This window comes from Microtus pennsylvanicus, chromosome 9 (genome assembly GCF_037038515.1).
Source record: "Microtus pennsylvanicus isolate mMicPen1 chromosome 9, mMicPen1.hap1, whole genome shotgun sequence".
Classification (NCBI taxonomy): Eukaryota; Metazoa; Chordata; class Mammalia; order Rodentia; family Cricetidae; genus Microtus; species Microtus pennsylvanicus.
The window spans coordinates 92,472,116-92,495,575 of NC_134587.1; the positions used below are offsets into that span (position 1 = coordinate 92,472,116).

The following is a 23,460-nucleotide window of genomic DNA, read 5'->3' on the forward strand; positions in this document are numbered from 1 at the left end:
ACTGAAGTTCATATTTTAAACATAGATCATGTAAGGAATATGAATAAAAGCTCTACAAAATACTTGATTGATTTTCCCTTGAAATACTTTTAGCCCTTCTTCTTCTTCTTCTTCTTCTTCTTCTTCTTCTTCTTCTTCTTCTTCTTCTTCTTCTTCTTCTTCTTCTTCTTCTTCTCTCTCTCTCTCTCTCTCTCTCTCTCTCTCTCTCTCTCTCTCTCTCTCTCTCTCTCTCTCTCCCCCTCTCTCTCCCCCTTCTTCTTCCCCTTTCCATTCCCCTTCCCTTCCCTTCCCTTCCCTCCTCCCTCCCTCCCTCCCTCCCTCCCTCCCTCCCTTCCTTCCTTTCTATCCATCTAACTAGAGAAAGGGTCTAGTTTTGAACACAGTATATATTTGAGGATAAACCTGAATTACATTCTTACTACTTCTATGTCCAGAGTGCTTGGATTACAGGCATGTGCCAATGCTTAATTTATAAGGTGCTAGGGATCGATCCCAGGAATCTGTGTGTTCTAGGCAAGCGCTCTATCAACTGAGTCACATTTAAGAAACAGAAGGAAAAAATCAGGCATTGGCTTTTAAAGATATGTTTTAAATTTTTTTCTGCATTCCAATCTGCTCCTCCTGTCCTATTTAGCTTATTCTAATCTTGTTTTCTCTTTTCTGCCCAAAGCTTTTGACCTTTCAAATCTTACAAAGGAAAGTACTATCCTAGTGTGGTCCAACTTTCTTATATGGACTAAAGAAGTAATATTATCTACTTTATATTGCTATGAAAATAACAAGGAAATCTTCAATTTAACAAGCTCTGTGAAAACTAACAATCTCATGTGCTAATTATTTTAAGTATGCCTAGATTTTGTTGGTACTTCGTGTTGTAGTTTAGGGCAGGAGGAGGGAGATGAACTACAATGTACGAGAAACCCACGTGGCAGTTTATTCATGGGAGGGGGGTGAAAAGGGAGAAAGGAGAGGTCTGTGGAGGCCTGCCTCGGAAAGAAAAGAGAAGAGCAAGGAACGGGCAAAGCCTGCTTTTAAAGGGGACTTGGTGCATGTGTACGGAGACTTGTGCAGCTATGCAATGAATACACATTGATTACGTAGTGATTCACAGCTCTAGGCCCCTGGATTAACTAAGTATGTCACTGAACACTGACTACGCATGCGCATCAGTAGGACCCTGGGCCTGGCTAGGTGGTAACGGAAATGCTTTGTTTTGAAATCTCAAGTCAACAGAAAGCAACATCTACCTTTTTTTTTTCAAGTCTACGACCCAAGAATTATCTATACAATCATGTCTCTGACTAAAGCCAGTTCACTTTAACTCTTTAAGTAGTCACATGTGTTAGCCCTTCTTCCCTGTCACTGTGTAAGGGTTCCACGCCTCTCTTGTCTCGTGGAGCAGATGCCACTGGGCTTTTCTCCTAGCTATTATTGGTCTTCTCCAATCTGTCTCCTTCTTCAGTTTATGTGAATTTTCAATACAGAAGTTCGAGGTGGTCACTTTCTACCCTGTTTAAGATCTTTTAATGTCTTCTGTTGGTCTTAGGAACAAGAAAATAATTTTAAATGTTTAAAAGCCCAGAACAGTTAGGTCTTGTTTCCTTCCCATTTCCATTGGGCACTCATGCCTGAGACCTGCACTCCAGCCTTTAATTCCCTTTCTCTACTGACTAGATCTCAAACGCTTTTACTAGTGCATTCTATTAATGTCTCTTGATTTGTGGCAGAGAGGACAAATACAAGTCTATGCCAGATGTCTTCTGTGATAATATATTTGAAGGTTGTTTACATTTATCTCATAAATAACTACCATTAAAAATATAACATTATTATGGTAAAGATGCTGCAAAAGTATATTAACAATCATATAAAATACCAAATATTTTTAGTTTTACCTGCTATCAACAATGAGTGAGTGACTGTACTTTTGTCCTAAGTGACATTCACTTTAGTTTATATTGATGGAGGAAAAATGGTTTTTTATGTAATAAGTCACTACTAACTTGAATTTATTAAGCATTCACGGGAACAGTATCATTCCCAAGTTTGTTGATAAAGTATAGAAAGGATCTGACATTCTCAGAACTTGAAGGTTCAAGCAAATGGTGTACTTATACTATTTCTGGAAGACTGAATCGTAGCCAATAGTATACCTTTCCATGGCAAACTATACACATCCTTCTAGCTTTCATGCTTAGCCTTCACTAATTTTAATTTATGTGCCTGACTAGAAATAGGATTTTTCTTAAACCAAGACTTAAAAGAAAAAAAAACTCTCAAATTTCTCTTTATAATAGCAAAAGAAAGATTATTACTCTCTAACAGTACTCTACTGGCTTAGCACAAAGATTAGCATATAACCACTTAATGGTTATAAAACAGTTGCTGAATGTCAGATTAGATAAAAATGTGTTCTGACTATAAATGTGCTCCAAAAGGCATACATTTAATTCTTAACATTTGGAATCTTTGAAAGCAATATTACAACAAAATACTTTTTTTCTATGTAACTTACTAAATTAATAGGGGGTTATACCAAATTAGGATAAGGTAGGTCTAAATTCCAGAAGGAATATTTTAAGAAAAATTAAATTTGGCCAAAGATACACAGTGGATAAATCAGTGAGAACAGCAATGTAGCTTTAGCTAGCAGAAGCTGGAGATTATAGCAGTGAACAGAGGGTTCTTCCTCAGAACCTCCATAGTTAAATCAACTCTGTCAACGAACTGATTTTGAATTTTTAATTTCAGGAACTCTGAGATTACAATCCATCTTGTGGCCATTTGTTACGGTAACTTTAGAAAATTAAGAAAAAATAAAAGCATAATATGTTTTTTTAAAGAATATACAAAAAGTTCCTTCAGTGGTCAGACAAATCTGTTATGTGGTCAGACAAATCTGTTATTAATTTAGACTTAACATGGAGGCATGGCAAGAATTCATTTCCCCAGAGAGAGGCATTATACATAGAGCAATATTCTACAAGCTTATGATAACCTCAGAAAGTCTTCCCACTGCTACTTCAGTAGTAATATATATTTGGTAATTTGCTAGTCTTTGTTTTTCTTCATTGGTAAGGAGAAACATCTGGCTACTATAGTGTTAAGATCTCAGGATAAACATAATAATACCAAAATGATTTGTAAACAATTATCTAATTATTATAGTGGTAGATACAAAATTCTTTTATTATTTAGTATAACATAGGTATATGGACTGTTAAGAACTACTGTCATATTTGCATGTTCTTTCTATGTCAATACATAACATTAAGATCTCTCTTTGAACACAGACTGTCACTTTACCTCTGCATTAACTTCCTCCAGTATTTCACAGATACTCCAGGTGCAATGGACAAGGCTTTGTCCCACTACAAAGTTGAGCAAGAACAGAAATGTACACATTTAGATAAGTAATTCTAAGCAGACATTTTACAGATTCATGTTAGTCATAAACACTTTTTAGAGTTATCATAATATCAGAAATACAATAATAAGCTCTTTAATATAGTCCAAAACAGGTAAACAGCAACATATTGTAAAATAAAATACATGAAATTCTACTGTTTAAGGGAAAATCCTACTACAAACTTCGAAAGAATTATTAGTTTCTTTTGTTGAATAAATGCATCATTTCTATTGTATAACTTATTGTGTAAAAGCTATTTACTATCATAGCTTTCTTTAAAACTAAATCTGTCATATTTTATAACATGGGCAACATTTAAAGGTCATTCTTAATTCAAAACTGATTATTATTGTCACTTCAACATATGGGTTTGAGGTCTAATAAGAAATGGAAGAGAAAATATTTTAAAATATCACTGCATAAATAAAAACTTCACTTTAATTAAGGCTTTCCAAAGCACTGGGGTCTATAGTGCAATTAAGGCTAAAAGACTGGTAATTAACTTAAAAATTGAAGTTAAAATTTAAATAATATATTGAATATATCTGTATACATTTTTTGTGTGCATATGCATGATATTCTAATCTTTTTAAAACTGCATACTTAAATCATGTTAATAAACAGTTTCCTTAAATATGTTTTTACTAAAAAACGTCTTCATTGTAGGGGAATGGAAGAATAAACGTTGAAATGTAGATAAGCTTTCAATTCACTAAGCTGCTCCAATAAAAACATAAGTCTTGTAAGTGAAAAAGGGAAAGGCTTTCCTAATTTCATAGCAATAGGTTTCCTGAAATAGGAACTGTTCATAGAGTCATGGTGACGAGTACGTATAAGTCGACTCCGATTCTGAAGAATTCAGGTACAATTCCAGGAGTAATTGAGGCCATTAGGATGTGCACAGTAGTACTACTACACAGCTTCAGAAATAGATTCCCAACTGAGAAAGGGATGTAGGGAAGAGTTTACAATCTTGCCAGGCAGTTGTGGTGCACTCCTTTAATCCCAGCACTAGGGAGGCAGAGGCACGTAGATCTCTGGGAGTTTGAGGCCAGCCTGGTCAAGCCTGCTCTACGGAGAGAGTTCCAGGACAGACTCCAAAGCTATACAGAGAATCTCTGCCTGAAAAATGAACAAACAACCAAATAAAAAGTAGAAAAAAAAGGAATTTAAAATCTCATATACTCACATGCAAACAAACATCAATGAAGAAGAATGCACCGTTCTCCTAAAACTTATCTATTCACTTGACACCCTGGCTTTAAGGGCTCTGTGGATATTGTAACATTTAATCAAACAGTCACAATATGAAAAATAAATAATTTTATTACTTTTAAATACTTTTAAGTGCCTATTAATCAGGATATTTTATTATTTGTCAATTTGCAATTCATTTTTTATCTATATGTGTGCCAAAAGTTATAAAAAGATAGGAGTTAAATTGCATTTTGCTACACTTTAATTTTACTTATTTATGCATTCCTTTGTTTTAGGTTGATTTTTATTTTTATTTAGGGTTATATGTATGTGTGTATCTATGTGAGTGCAGGCCACATGAGTGTGGGTATCTACAGAGGCCAGGAGAAGATGTCAGAAAAATGTGCTTTGTTGCTTTGGTCTCCATTAGAAATTGTAACAGTCCCTACCACATTTAAATGCACCCATTGAGGCATTCCTCTTTCAGCCAGGGTGGGATCTAGGTGTGCCAAGTGGAGGAGATGCTACTCGAAGCAAATCAGCCAACACAGACACATCACAACAGTCCTGGAGTAACTCTCACACTTCGGCACAGATGACAATAGCCACAAGGGCTTACAAAAACCAAGCACAGATGCTTGAAGTGCAGACCAACTTTCATGCTCTTGTAGGTCTGGTGTGGGTCTGGCGTTGCTAGCCTGGAGACCTCACTTTGCTAACTCCCTATGATACAACCTGACACCTGCTTGTTAATTATATGGGGCAAAGTGAACTTCTATATGGAATTAGTTGAATTCCTAGTATGTGGGGTATCGTGGTCGACACAGTTCTCTTCCTTTAATCGCACATTACCTCTCCGAGCTCCACCATCAGTTCACAGTATCTCTGAATCTGCCCTAATCTCAGGTGTATTTCAGCAGCTTCCTTCAGCTTTTTCTCCTTAGTAGGTGTGCCAATACCTCCACCGAATTTAGATACCTTGATTGTTGTGAGTTCTTGGGCTTCAGACTAAAGAGAAGATTATAAATAGATGAATGAGTATGAGAACAGATATTTTAAGAGCATGTACTATTGGAAATTAAATATTTTAAAGTGATATTTTTATCTGTAAAATATGATCGTCTTTACACCCTTCTGAGCAGTTCGCGGAGTAAGCACTCTGGAAGCAGTGTGTCCCTCGTTCCTTATTCCCTCCCAGTGTGGGTTATCTAGAATCCCAGAGGCTGAACGTGGTGAGACACAACTGTTTAGACACACAGAAATGCTTTCCAATGGGAGTGAAAATTACTGGCTCACTTCGGCTCCTATATTGTAGACCTGTTTTTCTAAAACAGTTTCAGATATTTGTTTGTGACTTAAGAATTCTCTTTTTATGAAGGGAAACATCAAATCTGATTCCTAGTGTGATTTCCGTGCTGTCTGAATCACTGCTTTTTATTAAAAATATATAAACTTTTGCCTTGTTGTTGTTGTTTTAGCTTCCAGGGCAGATTTTGTCGTCAATGGTATATATTATCTCAGCAGGTGGTAGCTAGTAGTGCCAAGAGCCCATCAGCTAAGCTGTGACCACCTGAGGTAGCAGTAAAGAGAAGACTTTTCATGGAGTCCCAACTCAACTTGAAGACTCATGTAATTTAATCTCTACAAACTACGGCTACCTTATTCTCGTCTTTTCACTGCTGTTACTAATTTTGTCTTCTCAGTGTTTATTTCAGTCTACCAACCACTTTCTTGCTTCAGTGGGTAGAAAAGGAAAACTTCGGTGGGAATATACCGTGCTTGTGTGATCACTTACTGTTTTAAATTTAACCAGGTGTTTTGAGTGCATTATCCCTTTGCAGTAGTTCTGAGGAAGCAGGCTGTCATCTTGTCCTTTAATCACAGCCACCAGGTTCCACAAATTGTCACTGCCACCTGGAGGCTGGAAGGAATTATGAGATAATCAAAGAGAAATCCGCACACAAGAAAAATCCTCACAGCATTCTAGCCCTCAGAGGCATTACATCATACAGTCAATAAATTAACAGAAAGCTAAGTACACATTCTTATTTTTTCTTGTGGTTTTAGCTCCACCCTCTAATATTGTACAGATCATATTAAAATACTGAGCTGCGATGGTTCATGCAAACGGGCTACAGTTTAAAGATAAGACCTTTTCTCACTGTGGTGACTTATTCTGCCTAAAGAGACAATGTCCACTTATAATTTCTATAATACTTACTGATAAACATTCTGAAAACAATCTTAGTTTTTTCACGTGAGGGTTACACGTTAGTTTTTCTGCTTCTTGTTTAACGTCTCTTGACACTTTCCCACACAGTAGAGGAGGGGAGCCTTGTTTTATAGCATTGTCTGAAGACAAAACACCATTCAGTGAGGACATTTTTCTTAGAGAACATTACTTAAAGATAAAATCAAGTGCATGCACATATTCAATACCAGTGTTCCCGATAATTTCTTCCCAAGATCTGTCTGCCAGAATATTTATTTGTAAAGGGGTGATTAAAGGTATTAATGACCAGAGTCTCACTGTAGAATCACGGGAGCAGGAAGCCATAGTGAAGGGACGACGTGGATGACAAGTTAAACCTGATGGGAGAAAAAAAAAGCCTGCTTTAACAAAAGTAAACCTGGAACAATGCTTTAAAAACATATGCATGCTTTCATTAAACCATAACAGAACTGAAGTTATGAATAAATGTGGGCAATTCAAAGGCTCTCCCTCTGAGCCAGCCTTCTACTTGTGTTTAATGAATAAAGGGAGGTAATAAGTTGGTTAGTATATCCTATAAATATAGTTAGAAACGCGTGGTTATGAGAAAGCAACATTTCACTTGTTAAGCAGTAAGTACACTGGAATTCCATCTGGGCGTATGAAACCTATGAATTAACGGACGAATAAAGGAACCTTCTAATTTCAAAATGAAAAGCTCAAGACATTTAAGTGTAGACATCAGAAAAAGAATTATATATTATATTTTATTAAAATATTTATTATGTTAAACTACTGAGACTTAGGCCTCCATTAAACTTATCAGTGGCCGGGTCCTACTCTGGCAGGTGATAATGGTTGGAAGTAAAGGACTTTCTTTGGGTGATCCGTTCAAATTTAGCTTATCATGGCTGGCTCCTACATGGAGCTCCACAGCCTCTGCTCTGAATAGTTATTCTAACTGTAGAGAAGTTCACTGCATGTATAAGCTTTAGGTCTGGTTAATTTTGGTATGTAAGTTTTTTGTTATTATTTTTATAAAAAAATATTTGCAAGTATCGCTGGGGGGCAGGTAGCACACACCGTTAATCCCAGCACTAGGGAGGCAGAGGCAAATGGATCTCTATGAGTTCAAGGCCAGCCTGGTCTGCAGAGCCAGTGACAGGACAGGCTCCAAAGCTACAGAGAGAAAATCTGTCTCGAAAAATCAACAAAAGAAAGAAAAAGAGAGAGAGAGAGAGGGAGGGAGGAAGGAAGGAAGGAAGGAAGGAAGGAAAGAAAGAAGGAAGGAAGGAAGAAAGAAGCCATGTCTTGAAAGGACAAGGGAAAAATATTTGCATTTATTTATTTATTTATTCATTCATTCATTCATTTTGGTTTTTCAAAACAAGGTTTCTTTGTGTGGGTTTGATTATTCTGGAAGTAGCTTTGTAAACCAGGCTGTTCCTGAGCTCATAAAGATTTTCTTGCCTCTGCCTCCTAAATGCTGGGATATAAAGCTTATGTTGCCACCATCTAGTTTTGCAAGTTTTTTCTTATAATAACCTTCATACAATTAAAGTTTTATATATATATATATTATATATATATATAAACAAATTATATATATACACATACACACACACACACACACACAACCACACAACTCAATGAACTTCTCTACAGTTAGAACAATCATTCAAAGTAGAAGCTATGGAACTACACATTAAATTATATATTTTATATATATAATTATAATTTATAATATATTATTATATATATACTGAGTCTCAGTAGTTTAACCTGAAGCAGTGCTTGGTTGCAGGAAGGACCATTAAACTAAGATTACCTGAGCACCACCCAAGAACAGACGATCCAAAGGAAATGCCTAACGTTCCAACCACTGTAGATAGGATCACCTGCCAGCACACTCATCAGGACACCCCTAGACAAATGTCAGCCAATCAGGAGTCCTGAACCTCAGAAACCCCTCACCCCTACCTTTACTACTATAAAAACCCAATTCTAATTGAGCTCGGGGCTCTCCATTTATTCCAATACATTGGACATATGGAGGGTCCAAGTTTGCAAACTTGCATAAAATAAAGGCTCTTTGCTTTTACACATGGAAAAATAAAATAAAATATTTATTATGTATATGGAATTTTATAAATGAGTACTAGAACATTCTACTCCTTCCCCTTCACGCCTTATTTCTCAGATTCAGGTGTATCTTCTATAATTATTGTTGTTTTATATGAACATATGTGTGTGTTTGTATATACACATAGCCTACTGATCTTACCTAGTGTTGTTCATATATATACGTATTTAGGGCTAGCTACTTGAGATCTGATGACCTACTGAATATTCATCCCTTGAAAAAAATGATTTTCCCTTTCTCAGATGGTGCGGGAGAATTGTCTGTATTCTGTCAATCATATTTTAAATAAATGCTGATTGGCCAGGCAGGAAATAGAAATGATGTAATGAGAACAGGAGAATTCTGGGAAGGAGGAAGCTAATTCCTCCCACTCCTGCCCAGATCACCGAAGCAACAGGATGTGATCTGCCTCACTGAAAAAGGTACTGAGCCACATGGCTAACATAGATAATAAAAATGGGTTAATCAAGATGTGAGAGTTAGCCAATGAGAGGCTAGAGCTAATGGGCCAATCAGCTTATAATTTATGGAGACCTATGTGTGATTTTTTTGGGGGGGCTAAACAGTTATGGGGTACCGGGCGGGACAGAAAACAACAACAAACAAGCAGACCTGGACCCTCCATGTTACACTCAGAAGTCACTGACTGCCTTAACTAGAAGGCTACTAGGGAAAGCAAATGGTTGTGAAGGCAAGGATTTGATCTGCTTTGCCTAGAGCATGTTTTCAACTCTTCATCTGCCTACTTACTCCCAGCAAGGCTTTAGAATAACAGAAAATGCAAATACAAATGGGTAAGTTGCTTTCTATTTTAAGCTTAGCTGTACTAACAATTGTAATATTCAAGAAAAAAAACACTGCCTGCAATAACTTCAAATAAAGTAATGGACAGATGATACTGGCTCATTTTGTGTATCAACTTGACACATACTAGAATCGTCAGAGGAAGGAGCCTCAAATGAGAAAAATGTTTCGATTCGATAAGATCCAGCTGTAAGGCATTTTCTGTAAGGCGTTTTCTCATTTAGTGATCAATGTGGGAGGGCCCCGCCCATGAGGGGTAATGCCGTGCCTGGGCTGCTGGTCTTGAATACTATAAAAAGGTAGGCTGAAGAACAATGAGAAGCAACCTAATAAGCAGCTCCCTTCCATGGACTCTGCCTCAGCTCCTGCCTCTGAAATCCTGCCCTGTTTGAGGTCCTGTCCTGACTTCCTTCCGTGATGAACAGCAATGCTGATGTGTTTGCCAAATAGACCCTTTCCTCTCGACTTGCATTTTGGTCGTGGTGTTTTGTCGCAGCAATAGAAACCCTAACTAATACAGTAGATAAGTTGTATCCATGCTATTATTAATTTCATATTCTTTGGCTATTTTTTGGCAATTCTAATAGTTTTATTAAAAAAATAGATGTGTTTTCTCCAATGAGAAATAGTGTCATTTCAAGATGAAATGCTGTGACTTATTTAAAAATACTGCATTGCTCAAAATATAGCATCATAATTACAACAAAATAACAAATACATGGAAAAAATTTACCATATACATCTGCACCATGATCATACACAGTGTCTAGGCAAACTCCATCTCGAGTATCCCATACTTTGATAGTATAGTCCCAGCTTCCAGATATTAGCAGGTACGGAATCTCTGTATTCCACATTAATCCCCTTACAGGTGCAGTGTGTCCATTGAGAATGTTTATACAAGCATCTTGAGTATAATCCCAGATTCGAATAGAGCTGAAAGACAGTTTTATGTCTATATTATAATTTATACCAAATAGTAACATTGTCTTATTACAACACAATGCTTATTTCTTAACATATTTAAAAAGAATTTTTTGGGAGTGGAGAGAAGGTTGGTAGGCTAAGAGCAATAGATACTCTTCCAGAAGATATGGTTTCAATTCTCAGCACTCACAAGGTGACTCATAACCATGCATAACTCTAATTCCAGGTGACTGCATGCCCTCTTCTGGCCTCCTTGGGCACTAAACATGTACAAGGTGCACAGAGGAAAGCAAAGCACCTATGTGTGTAGAACAATAAAAATTTTAAAAGCATTTTATGTACAAGACTTGTGAATTTTCTTTTTACAGTGACATAAATGAATATATTAGAGTTGTCTATTCTAACATAGTTTTTCATTTCATTGGTAATTTATCATGGATACCAAATACAGTGTTTTAGAATTTTTAAAAACAATTTTTGTTATTATTTTTATCAGTTTGTTTTGATTTTTATTTTGTTTTTATTTTTGTTTGGGGAGAGAGAAGAAGAGAGGGAACATGAAGGAGGAGCTGGGAAAGGGGAAGGAAAATGATCAAAATATATTATATAAAAATTTTAATCAAAAGAAGAAAAGATAATCTTTCAGAATTTATATGACCAAGAGAGGAATTAGTATGAACCAGTAGCTCTAAAAAGACTAACTAGGTTACCCAGGACAATGTTTAAAAGTTAAAGATGCATTAGAAATGTATAAATGTCATCCATGCTAATGGTAATTACTACATGGGGAGTAAACAACCAGAATTTAGTAAAGGCTTCTAATTGTCATTAAAATGAAAATAGCACGTCTTTACAGATTAAATTTTAGAAAATTATGAGATGACACAGTTTTCCATGCAGAATGCAATTTAGATGTTGAACTCTATGCTGAGAGACTGGAATAGTCTCATGAATAAAAGTATATCCAACTTCATACAATAATCATACTAAAAGTCATATTGCAAATGATTTCTCCTAGTTAGTTGGAATTTAATCCAAAAAAGCAAAGGTGAAAATCCTCAGCTATCCAATAAGAATCTGGAAGTATTATGCACTATGACTTTAATTTATACAAAGTAAGGTTATTGTTAACATAATTTTATCTTCAAAATGTGATTAAACAAATTATAATCTCAAAAGTAAAGGAAAATACACAATATTTCAGAAACTCTTGCCAATAGAAAAAAGTGTAAAATTGTTCCCATTTCCAGTGTTTTGCTTTAAGATAAATTTTATAGTCAGTTTTTATTCCAGTTTTGACAAGAATACAAATGTGTTCTACATAAAACATAAAATGTTATAAATTATCTCAATTTATAAATATTTATTTCAGATCTTTTTAATTTTATAATTATTTTTCTATGAATATTCTTGATAATAAGCTAGAAATGAGCATTGACATTGAGGAAAATAAATAAGACAATTAAAATCAAGAATACAGCGGCAGTGTAAACAGGATAGGATTTAATTTAATCTTCAGAACTTATTTTGACTCCTTCTTAGTTGTCTACATGTTAAGTGCCTATATCTCTCCATAAATTGTTATTACAACATATGCATATCTGGGAAACTGTAAGTTTATGATTTAAAGAACAAGAATATTAGAATCCAAAAATACATACCCATCATCAGAACCACTGCAGAGAATTCCTTCCCTCAGAGGAGACCACTTAACATGGAAGACTCGTGCTGTGTGCCCACTAAACACCTTCAGTGGCTGGCTAGAGCTAGTGGCTACACAGAAGATCCGGACGTTTTTGTCTTCACAGCCAGTGGCTATCATATCTCTGAAATGCCACCCATGGAGTGTTAAAATATGACAATCAAATTAACTACCACTAACAATTTTAAAAGTATGTCACAGTTCTAATTACTAAAGATGTTCTTCTTGCTTCCTTGATATAAAATATATTAGCTATAATTACACAGCTGCTCATTTGTAGAAACTGAATAGTTGTGTAGTGTAGTTTCATTCTCAGTGTTCATTTTTCATTGGCTGATTTTGTGCTTCCTTTATTATAGACCTTAAGTTGACTTTCAGCATCTCAGGCTTAAAATTTCTTATGCTTCTCAAACAGTATTTTTTCATTTATTTTGTCTTATGACGGTCCCACACAGTGAGTGATGAGATTTGTTTACTTACTGCTCACCCAATTATTATGATACATAATAGACCTTTTTTTTCTTTCTGTGGAATATTTCACCTAAGGTTGAACATAGATAATATCTACCTGGTTCTCAGTAAAAAAACTAATTTTTAAATTTTTATTTTTGTCTTTTGTTGTATTTCCCACTTACTCAACCTCCCCCCTTCTCCCAGGATCTACCCTTCCCAGCTCCACATCTTTCTAACAAATTTTGTGTAAAAATGAAATAGAAATAAAATGTTTCTCCTAAAGAAAGTTTTTGAGGGTCTTCTGGATTCTCTTTATTATCTAAGGAAGAAGACCAGGAGGAGACTGGATCTTTCATCTATATCTAAAACGTTGCTGTCTCTAAGACTATACAATACCGATTGTCTTCCCAGATTTAATGAATTTTTTTTATGCTTAAAAAGGGAGCCTGCATTTTTGTTCTACAATCAGGGGGATAATATTCAGGAATTACCCAGAAGAATGGTGTGTGAAGCTCTGTGTTTTCTTTTGTTCTTTGTACTGGGGGTAGAAGCTCTAGGATCTCACATGTGCTGGGCAAGCCTTTACCTCTGCTTGCTCCCAGACCTGTGTTTTAAATTTTCAATGACCACAGTATAACAAATATTACTGATGCTGGATATTTAATCACATAGTGAACCCCGAGTTTGCATTTGTGTGAATTAAATAAAATCAATCTTGGGTCAGGAGGCCGAGTTAGCAAATAGTTGATAAAAAGTCATCATAGAGAGCCAGAAGGAGTCTGGAAGATGAGAGAGAGATGCGCAGAAAGTAGGGAGGGACTTTGTGTGGAATGGGTTTTAATTTTTGGAAAGAGGGAAGGGCCATCTCTTTTTCAGAGAAGCAGGCAAAGAGAAAAGGTCAGCTAGTTGCTACCTCTCTGAGCTAGCAGGTTTTCGACTAGCTTCTGGCTCCCAAATCTTATTGATAAATAAAACGAGGGAGATTTAATTAAAATCATTTTTTGGTGGCAGCCACAGAGCTGGTGCCTGTGGGAACAAAATTGCCAGCAGGTTGCAGGCTGAGCAGCTGGGCCACTGGCAGAGAAGCAGGCCTGTAACTACAGAGCCACAGGTACTGGCTGAACGGCAGCAGACTAAAGCGTAGCCTCTGTTCTGATGGGAAAACAACAGGTGACAGAGAAAAGGCAGACATCATAAGACATGTAACTTCTGAAAGGACTTTGAAGGAAGCCAAAACCAACCCTATAAATACCCAAACTGCATAATATCTGGAAAGGGCATGTTGGGATATAAATATTCAGCAATAACCACAGGTCATGAGGAATTGAGTCAGATTGTATTCAGCAATAGTCCAGCTGTAAAAAACTGCTTAGTCCCAACCTGATACTTCCTGGTAGTGTGTGTGTGTGTGTGTGTGTGTGTGTGTGTGTGTGTGTGTGTGGCCCCAAACCCTCTAAATGTGATTCACCTTCATCCCATGGAAAGATTGGGGCCTCTTGCAATTTCAGTATAGTAGTCTCAGCCTGTTGAGACTGATTCTGCTTTTTTGCTTCACTTTTCTTCCAAGTATAACCAGCATTGGTGGTTATGATAGGGCATGAAATGATAGGGTATGGAAAATACCACCACCACCAAAGCCTCCTGCATGGCAGCCTTTGTTGTCAATGATTGTTAGTCTTCAAGACAAGAAATGCGGGGGAATGTCAGCCTGGTCATGAGCTAATTTTGTATATCAGCTAGTTATATGCTAATAAATTCTGTTATCGACTGGAGCATACCTACTGGAAGAAACACAGATCCATTATTTTGAATTGTATATTATTTGTTTCAGGAAGCATGTTTTTAATATTTAATTATGCTTTTGATATTTAGTACAGCGAAGCATAAGAGAATTCATGGTGTTTCTGACAATATCTAAAGATAGCTTCCATTTAAAACACACTACTTATATCCTATAAAAGAAGGTTTTAAGCAAAATTATTTGAAGTGCAGTCAGTTGGAGGTCCAATTTTACTGGAATTTTACTTGTATTTAATTTTAAATGGAAGTTGATTCTTACAGGAGAAGTAGTTCTCATGCAAGCCTGTCTTTCAAATCCACCCACTGAAGTTCTACATCTTGGGAAATTATGCAACGCAGAGGCTGTTGACTGTGCTGGGGGGGGGGGGGGTAGAAAGTCAATGCAGAACTGCTGAGATGCTTAAAGAAATTAGAAAAAGAACCATGTTTGTCTAAGAGTCACACATTGGATAGGCTCACTTCTAATTTTTATTAGTTTTATTAGCAGTGTGTTTTTCTCCAGTGTATCATAAACTGATTTTGAAGATGGTAAATCGTATTCTTAAGTCATATAAGAAAGCACCTTGGTGCTGGGGAAATTCCTGGGAGTCCGCAAGAATGACTCCAGCTAAGAATCCTAGCAATAGTGGAGAGGGTGCCTGAACTGGCCTTCCCCTATCATCAGATGTGACTACCCTAATTGTCATCAGAGAACCTCCATCTAATAACTGAAGGAAGCAGATACAGAGATCTTCAGCCAAGCTCTGGGCTGAGCTCCTGGAGTCCAGTCAGAAAGAGGAGGGGCGATTATATGAGTAGGAGGGTTCAAGGTCACGATGGGGGAATCCCACAGAGACAGCTGACCAACTCAAGCTAGTGGGAGCTCATGGACTCTGGACTGACAGTTGGGGAGCCCGTATGGGACCAAACTAGGCCTTCTGAATGTGGATGACAGTTGTGCTTTGTCTGTTTGTGGAGCCACAGGCTTCCTGGTGCATGAGTTGGCAAGAGCCCAATCTCTATGGTGGAATGCCTTGTTTAGCCTTCATGTTGAGGAGAGGGGCTTGGTCCTGCCTCAATTTGATATGCCAGGCTTAGTTGCCTCCCCACTGTAGGCTTTACACTCTCTGAGAAGTGGGTAAGTAGAGGAGCTGGGGAGAAGCAGGAGGAGGAGTGAGCGGGGTAACTGGTTGGTATATGAAGCGAAAAAAAAAGAGAGAGAGAGAGAGAGAAAGAGAGAGAGAGGAAGAGAGAGGAAGAAGAAGAAGAAGAAGAAGAAGAAGAAGAAGAAGAAGAAGAAGAAGAAGAAGAAGAAGAAGAAGAAGAAGAAGAAGAAGAAGAAGAAAAGAAGAAGAAAAGAAGAAGAAGAAGAAGAAGAAGAAGAAGAAGAAAAGAAGAAGAAGAAAAGAAGAAGAAGAAGAAGAAGAAGAAGAGAAGAAGAAGAAGAAGAAGAAGAAGAGAAGAAGAAGAAGAAGAAGAAGAAGAAGAAGAAGAAGAAGAAGAAGAAGAAGAAGAAGAAGAAGAAGAAAAGAAAATACCACGGACTACAAAGAGCCAAAACAAATGGACAGTTACCATGCTTTTCATCTGCCAGAAAAAGAAATTAATATCCAAGGAGAATAGGTATTATCTACGGGAGTAGCTTTAAAGTTCTGTTTCCAATCTCTCAAATACAATTATTATTTGGAAAAACAAACTTACTTGTTGTTTTGACTCCAATCACAACCGAACACTGCAGCTGGGTGTTTGTACTTGTGTAGAAGTTTACCATCAATTGTTCGGATGATACTAAAATTAGGTAAACAAAGTCATAATTGCCACTTTCAAAGGTCAGTATTCTAAGATAAAAGCCATCTCTGAAATTGCAAAGAACATTTAAAGGAAAAAGAGGTGCTAGATGTGGGGACACAGGAGACAGAGGGATACAGATGACTATGAGTTCAAGGCCAACCTGGTCTATATAAAAAGGTCCAGGTCAGTGAAGGTTATACAGAGAGACCCGGAAACACACACACACACACACACACACACACACACACACACACACACACACACGAGCCAACCATGAGAAGCTTAATAGAAACAGACCACCCAAAGGAAGTTCTTCCCACCATTATCACCTGCCAGTGTAGGACTCAGTCTTGATAGGCTTAATGGAGGTCTGGGTCTTAGTAGTTTACCCTGAAGCAATACCTGGTTGCAGGAAGGACCACAAACTGAGATTACCCAAGAACCACCAAAAAACAGACCATCCAAAGGAAATTCCTAATGTTCCAACCTTTGTAGATAGAATCACCTTCCAGCACACACTCACCAGGAGACCCCTAGATAAATGTCAGCCAATCAGGGGTCCTGAACCTTAGAAATCCCTTACCCCCCCCCAACCTTTACTACTATAAAAACCCAGCTGAAACTGAGCTCGGGACTCCCCCATTATTTCAATACGTTGGACACAAGGAGAGACCGAGTTTGCAAACTTGTATAAAATAAAGGCTCTTTGCTTTTATATACAGGACTTAGTCTCCTTGTTGGTTATTGGGGGACTTCGCGGATCTAGGCATAACAACACACACACACACACACACACACACACACACACACAAATGATGATACCAATTACAAATCTACTTCACATAATATGAATTACCATAATCCATTTAGATCAAATTATAAGTGATAACTGATTCAGAAGCTATTTGGTTAAAAAGTTTTCTTAATTATAGAAAAATATAATTTCAAGTACTACCAGATATATAACAGATATATTAGATTTTCAGCTTGAAATTTAAGTGCTTAAAATTTATTTTGCTTGCTCATTCACAAAATTCATTCAATGCACTATTTCACCAAGACCGGAACTTACATTACAGTATTTTCCCTGGTGTATATTCAGTAATGCAACTTAAATTCAGAGATCCTTAATACAGAAAAGTGCCTTTATTATTTGATAATAGGAAATAATCTCTGTTAGCTTATTTTATTATTGTCACAATACAAGTGCTATTGACTCCTCTGGAGATTAATCTCTTTAGAAGATGCTTTTATTTTATTTTATTTTATTTTTTTTAAATAAACTTTCTTTTTTCATTTTACATACCAATCCCAGTTCCCACTCCCTCCCCTCCTCCTATTCCCCTCATCTCCCCCAACCCACTCTCCATCCACTCCCTAGAGAGGGCAAAGCACATTGCTCCAAGGAAGGACCAAGGCCTTCCCTACTGTATCCAGGCTAAGTAAGGTATCCATCCAAAGAAAATGGGTTCCAAAAAACAGGTACACGCAGCAGGGACAAATCTTGGTGCTACTGTCAGTGGCCCTGCAGTCTGCTCCAGCCATGCAACTGTCACCCACATTCAGAGGGTTTAACTTGGTCCTATGCTAGTTCCTTCCCTGTTTGGCTAGAGTTAGTGAGCTCACATTAGCTCAGGTAAGCTCTTTCAGTGGGTGTCCCCATCAAGATGTTGACCTCTTTGTCCATATTCTCATTCCTCCTACTCTTCCACTGGACTTTGAGAGTTCAGTCCAGTGCTCCACTGCAGGTCTCTCTGCCCTGGTCTCTATCAGTTGCTGGATAAAGGTTGTATGGTGACATTTAAGATTGCCATCAATCTGACTACCGGGCAAGGCCAGTTAAGGCACCCACCCTTTCCACTATTGCTTAGGATCTTAGTTGGAGTCGTCCTTGTGGATTTATGGGAAATTTTTCTAGTGCCAGGTTTCTTGCTAGCCCCATAATGGTTCCCTCAATCAAAATATCTCTTTCCTTGTTCTCCATCTGTGTCATTCCCCGATTTTTTTTTTGGTTTTTTTCTTTTTTTTTTTGGTTTTTTGAGACAGGGTTTCTCTGTAGCTTTGGTGCCTGTCCCGGAACTAGCTCTTGTAGACCAGGCTGGCCTCGAACTCCCAGAGATCCACCTGCATCTGCCTCCCGAGTGCTGGGATTAAAGGCGTGGGCCACCACCGCCCTGCCCTTCCCAGACCTTGATTATCCCTTCCCCTCAAGTTCTTCTCTCCCCTCCCCTTCTCCTCTCCTCCTCTCTTTCAACCATCTCTTTTCCTCCTCACCCCTATGCTCCCAATTTGGTCAGGAGATCTTGTCTATTTTCACTTTCCTGGTGGATCTATATGTGTTTCTCTTAGGTTTATTGAAGGTTTACCTAGAGCAATAAGACAACAAAAGGAGATCAAGAGTATACAAATTGGAAAGGAAGACATCAAACTTTCACTATTTGCAGATGATATAATAATATACATAAGTGACCCCAAAAATTCTACCAGGGAACTCCTACAGCTGATAAATACCTTCAGTAATATGACAGGATATAAGGTTAACTCAAAAAAATCAGTAGCCCTTCTATATACAAATGATAAAGAAACTGAGAAAGAAATCAGAGAAACATCACTCTTTACAATAGCCACAAATAACATAATATATCTTGGGGTAACACTAACCAAAGAAGTGAAAGACCTGTTTGACAAGAAATTTAAGTCTTTGAAGAAAAAAATTTAAGAAGATATCAGAAAATGGAAAGATCTCCAATGCTTTTGGATAGGTAGGATCAACATAAAAAAATGGTAATCTTACTGAAGGCAATCTATAGATTCAATGCAATCCCCATCAAAAATCCCAACACAATTCTTCACAGACCTTGAGAGAACAATACTCAACTTCATATGGAAAAACAAAAACCCAGAACAGGTAAAACAATCTTCTACAATAAAGGAACTTCTGGAGGCATCACCTTCCTTGACATCAATACAGCAAGGAAAACAACTTGGTGTTGGCATAAAAACAGAGATGTTGACCAGTGGAGTCGAACTGAAGACCCGGATATTAATCCACACACCTATGAACATCTGACTTTTGACAAAGAAGCTAAAATGGAAGACGCTTCTGAACTGCATTAGGCTTGTCAAAACTTTGTAGGTGCCTGCACACTGGCGATGAGTGATGCTCACAAATGAAGCTAAATAATGTCCTGAAGATGTGTGGTGAAATTAATTGTGGATTCTTTAGTTTTAAAAATCTTATGCATGTCTTAGACTTTAGTAAATACCAATTATCAACTCACTCTTTAAGGAGGAAAGCCACTAATGGTGGCTTGTTCAGCATGCTTTTGTTTACCTTTGTTCTTTTTCTTCCAGTTCTAATTTTCTAAATGAGGGTGAAAAAAATTGGACTTCGTACAGCAAAATCTAATGAAGATAAGTTTCCCCACCCTCAATGAGCAACCCTCAATGATGACTCAATTCCTAATACAAGGTAGCATTGACTTAAAACATGGTAATTATTTCTGTATGGGTTTTTACTTGGAAATTCACTTTTTCCTGGGACTTGTAAGAAGTAAGAAAGCATGTATGCCTGAAACACAGTGAAATCAGCTCCAGGGGAGGGCTTTTCACTTTACTGTCCTATTCCTACTTTCAACAGTGTGGAGCCTGAGAAATGCGGGCCCTTTCCACCTTGTCTGAGGGTCAGAGAGTTTGGAGGTTACTCAAATGATGGACAAGGTAGTTGGGTTTCCCAACTCAGGGTGCATGCAATTGCTTGGTTCTTTTAACATTAAAATAGCTTATCCTAGTAAGGCCATGCCATCCAGACAGGTGGTCAGAATATGTAAATGTACTTCTGCTCCTTCTTTTGTAACTATGAGGTCACCTAGGGAAGGGCAGCCTTCAACATACATGACCTAGAACACTTTGGCTACCTAGACTACAGAATGCTAATGATTTGCTGTCTCAGAGTGAAAAAGTGATAGACTGTATTATCCTTTGTATCAAGTTAATAAAGTCTTTTGTTATCTCCCCCCATTTACATTGGTTATAAAAGCTGTGAAAAAAATAAATGAGGGTGATTTCAGGATTTCAGTCACTGGAATGCCCTCTCAATAGTTTCTATGGTTTTTGTCCTGTTATTTTTTTTAATGCCTCTTCATATTCTTTACTTATATTTCCAAAATTCCCATGCCCCTCTCCTGGCAAGAGGTGATTTTGTGGAGGCCGGTTCTTGACACACAGCTTTCATCCTTTTATAAATAGTGGAATCTGTAAATCTGGGAGTATTTATATTACTTAGCGTCTCTTAAGTTTTCTGCGAAATTGAGTACTCAAAGGGCAGTTTATTCCTTCAGTTTAATATTTTCACTTAGAAGGCAATGTCTCTGCCAGGCATGGTGGCACACACTTATAATCCCAAACTTGGAAGGTGGCAGCAGGAGGATCAGAAGTTCAAGGTCATCCTCAGCTCCATAGGGAGTTGAAGGCCAGCCTAAGACTTAAAAGACCCTGTTTAAAAAAAAACAAATTCTATATTTGGTTCATTTTTTTTTATTTTGAAAAGATTTTGTATTGCATTGTTCTTTAGCAATAATATATCACATCAATATAGCATGTGTCTATATGAAGATTTAAATAAAATTTATAATGGAACATTGTACAAACAAAATATACAACTGAGATGACCAAAGGTGTTCTTTCTAGACAGATTAGCTTTATACTATCGGATATAGTACTTACCAAAAACCATCGCCACTGCAGGTTGCTATTCGTTTAGAATCTTTATGACTCCAGGCAATGTAGAATATTCCATTTTTTCCATGCTTGAAAAAAAAATACAACAGTTGTCAGTAAAAGTTAATTAACCCCTTTTAAAACTTTAGTTATTTCTAGGAATAACTTTTATTAGTAACTTAGTCTAGGTGATACCAATATAAACATTAATGTCAATGACAATTTTATTTCTGTGTGTGGTGTGCATGATAAGTGTATGTTCATGTATGTGCATGTATGCCATGACAAGTGTTAGGAGCAGTGAACCCCCAGATCCTGAATTTCTGGTAAGCAACTTGTTTTCCCCTGATCTGAGTGCCTACAGCTGCTCTGAGCACGAGACCCTAAGGAGTTCCTGATGGCAGGGGAATGGTTTCTGGTGTGTTTGGCTGGGGCGTGGCTATCCCTATATAAGCTGCCCCTGGACACAATAAAGGGGGCATTCTTGGGGGCATTTTGGCATCAAGGATGACCTGTGTCTCTCTCTGGCTGTCTCTCTGTGTTTCAAGCTCCAGCCCCTTGCCTGGTTCACGAATGATATGGTGGCACAGAAGGGCGTCCTGCGCCACAGACAAGTATACCATTTTCCATGCACATGCACAAGACCCATGTTCTCAACTTGTGTGGCAAGCAGTTTATATACTTGGACTTCTCCCCAATTTTAGGTTAAAGTGGGCCCCCCAAGTAGTAGTGCTGCTGGCCATGTCCTAAATGACAGTGTAGGCTCAGCACCGGCTGGACTCTGATTGGATAAACAGGATAGCTACTTAAAGTCAGCATTCCTGGAATCTCCCAAAGAGGGCTTCCATTTGTAAGGAGAAGCTATTACTTCCCTTATCCGCCTCTGCAGCTGATTGCATCCTGCAATGGGAACTCTCGCTCCTATTAGCTCAAACTAGTCCACAACAGATCAAAGTCCTACAACTAACTCCCAGGCCATAGCTCCCAGGCCATAGCTCCCAGGCCATTTGGTCCCACTCCCAGTACTCTGTCTCCTAGGCTGTTCCAGCTTACATGCTTCCTCCTCCACACAGCCTGTCTTTCATCATCCGGTAAGGCTCTCCCTGCAGTTTTGATAATCTCTTTGTCTTCTGGAAGATAGCCCGACAGTTTCGATTCCCCAATAAACCTTTCTTTCTAGTCATGGCGTGGTCTAGCTTGATGGTTTCACCAGGCCCTCCTCAGAACCTGAATACATATTTTAAGAATATATAAAGGAGTGACCACTCTTAAAAACAGATTTATTAAGCATAAAATAGGCCCTTGTTTGTGTTGTACACAAAGTTAAAAGTTGAAATTGGCCTCTTTGGCCATCCAGACGATTCAGACTGACTATTGGTCCCTGTGAAGTTCATCATATGCTGATATTCACCTTCTTGCATTCAAACACAGATAATGTATAAAGTATGATGACAAGGTATACCACAACTAATGTCTAAGGTATAATGTCAGTATGGTTTTTCACTCATGTTGTTCTAGCTTCAAAGGCTTATTTTCATTAAAATACCTGGAAAATGTCTAGGACTGGGAAACACCCAAGAAGTATAGTTACAGCTCATACAAGGAGAACATTTTAAAACACATAGAATGTATATCTTTTATCAACTGTGGGAGGAGGAAATGAAAGCTGCAACCAACCCATTCCCAGATTGTAATCAAATTTTCTTTGTTTCATGAACTGCTTAAATAATGTATGCTATTAGAGTAAAGTAAAAAATATTTATAACCTCCATTTTAAGGTTCATTTATAAAAACATATACTCAAACTGTTAAAACAATTTTCAGTGGTTTTCATTTCTTTGAAGAGCCACAGAAGGCTAATTTATACAAGTGAATTAAAAATGAGATTAGTCCCTCTATATTTGTAAAGTGCATATGTACTTTTTAAGAATGTTATGATTATTCATTTTGTTTGTAGATATTAGAGAGCTCTAATGGCATTAAGGATAGATACAACTTTCATACCCAGCAGCTTCTAAAATCAAGATCTCAGACTTTGAGATCTTTAATTTCTGGTCAGAAAAATGTGATCTGAATATCTCTGGACCAGATGAATCCATGACATTCTATCTGAATTGCTCAACAATCCTAAGATTTCTATCTTCTCAGAGGCTTTCTGGTAAAGAAGAAAGACATACCACTGCCTTTTTCTGTAAGAGATAATTTCAACAGACATGATGATCATCTATATAGGAAAACACTCTTTAGGAAAACTGTCTATAGACTTTAAGAAGGACATAAAACCTACTTAAACAGGTAAGTGGACACAAGACATTCAGGAAGCT

The 23,460-nt window shown here is 37.5% G+C and overlaps 1 protein-coding gene across 3 annotated transcripts in view; it reads right to left on the reverse strand.

The window, feature by feature from the left end:
- Wdr17 (WD repeat domain 17) overlaps positions 1-23,460 on the reverse strand; it is an 82,002-nt gene that overhangs the window by 17,043 nt on the left and 41,499 nt on the right. For all 3 annotated transcript variants that reach the window (XM_075986783.1, XM_075986782.1, XM_075986781.1), the window contains 9 exons: positions 21,143-21,225; positions 16,328-16,414; positions 12,354-12,518; positions 10,499-10,701; positions 7,046-7,195; positions 6,828-6,958; positions 6,402-6,527; positions 5,459-5,614; positions 3,307-3,371 (listed from right to left, as the gene is read on the reverse strand). In XM_075986783.1, coding sequence (XP_075842898.1) covers positions 3,307-3,371; positions 5,459-5,614; positions 6,402-6,527; positions 6,828-6,958; positions 7,046-7,195; positions 10,499-10,701; positions 12,354-12,518; positions 16,328-16,414; positions 21,143-21,225 — 1,166 coding nt within the window. The remainder of the gene's footprint in view (positions 1-3,306; positions 3,372-5,458; positions 5,615-6,401; positions 6,528-6,827; positions 6,959-7,045; positions 7,196-10,498; positions 10,702-12,353; positions 12,519-16,327; positions 16,415-21,142; positions 21,226-23,460) is intronic.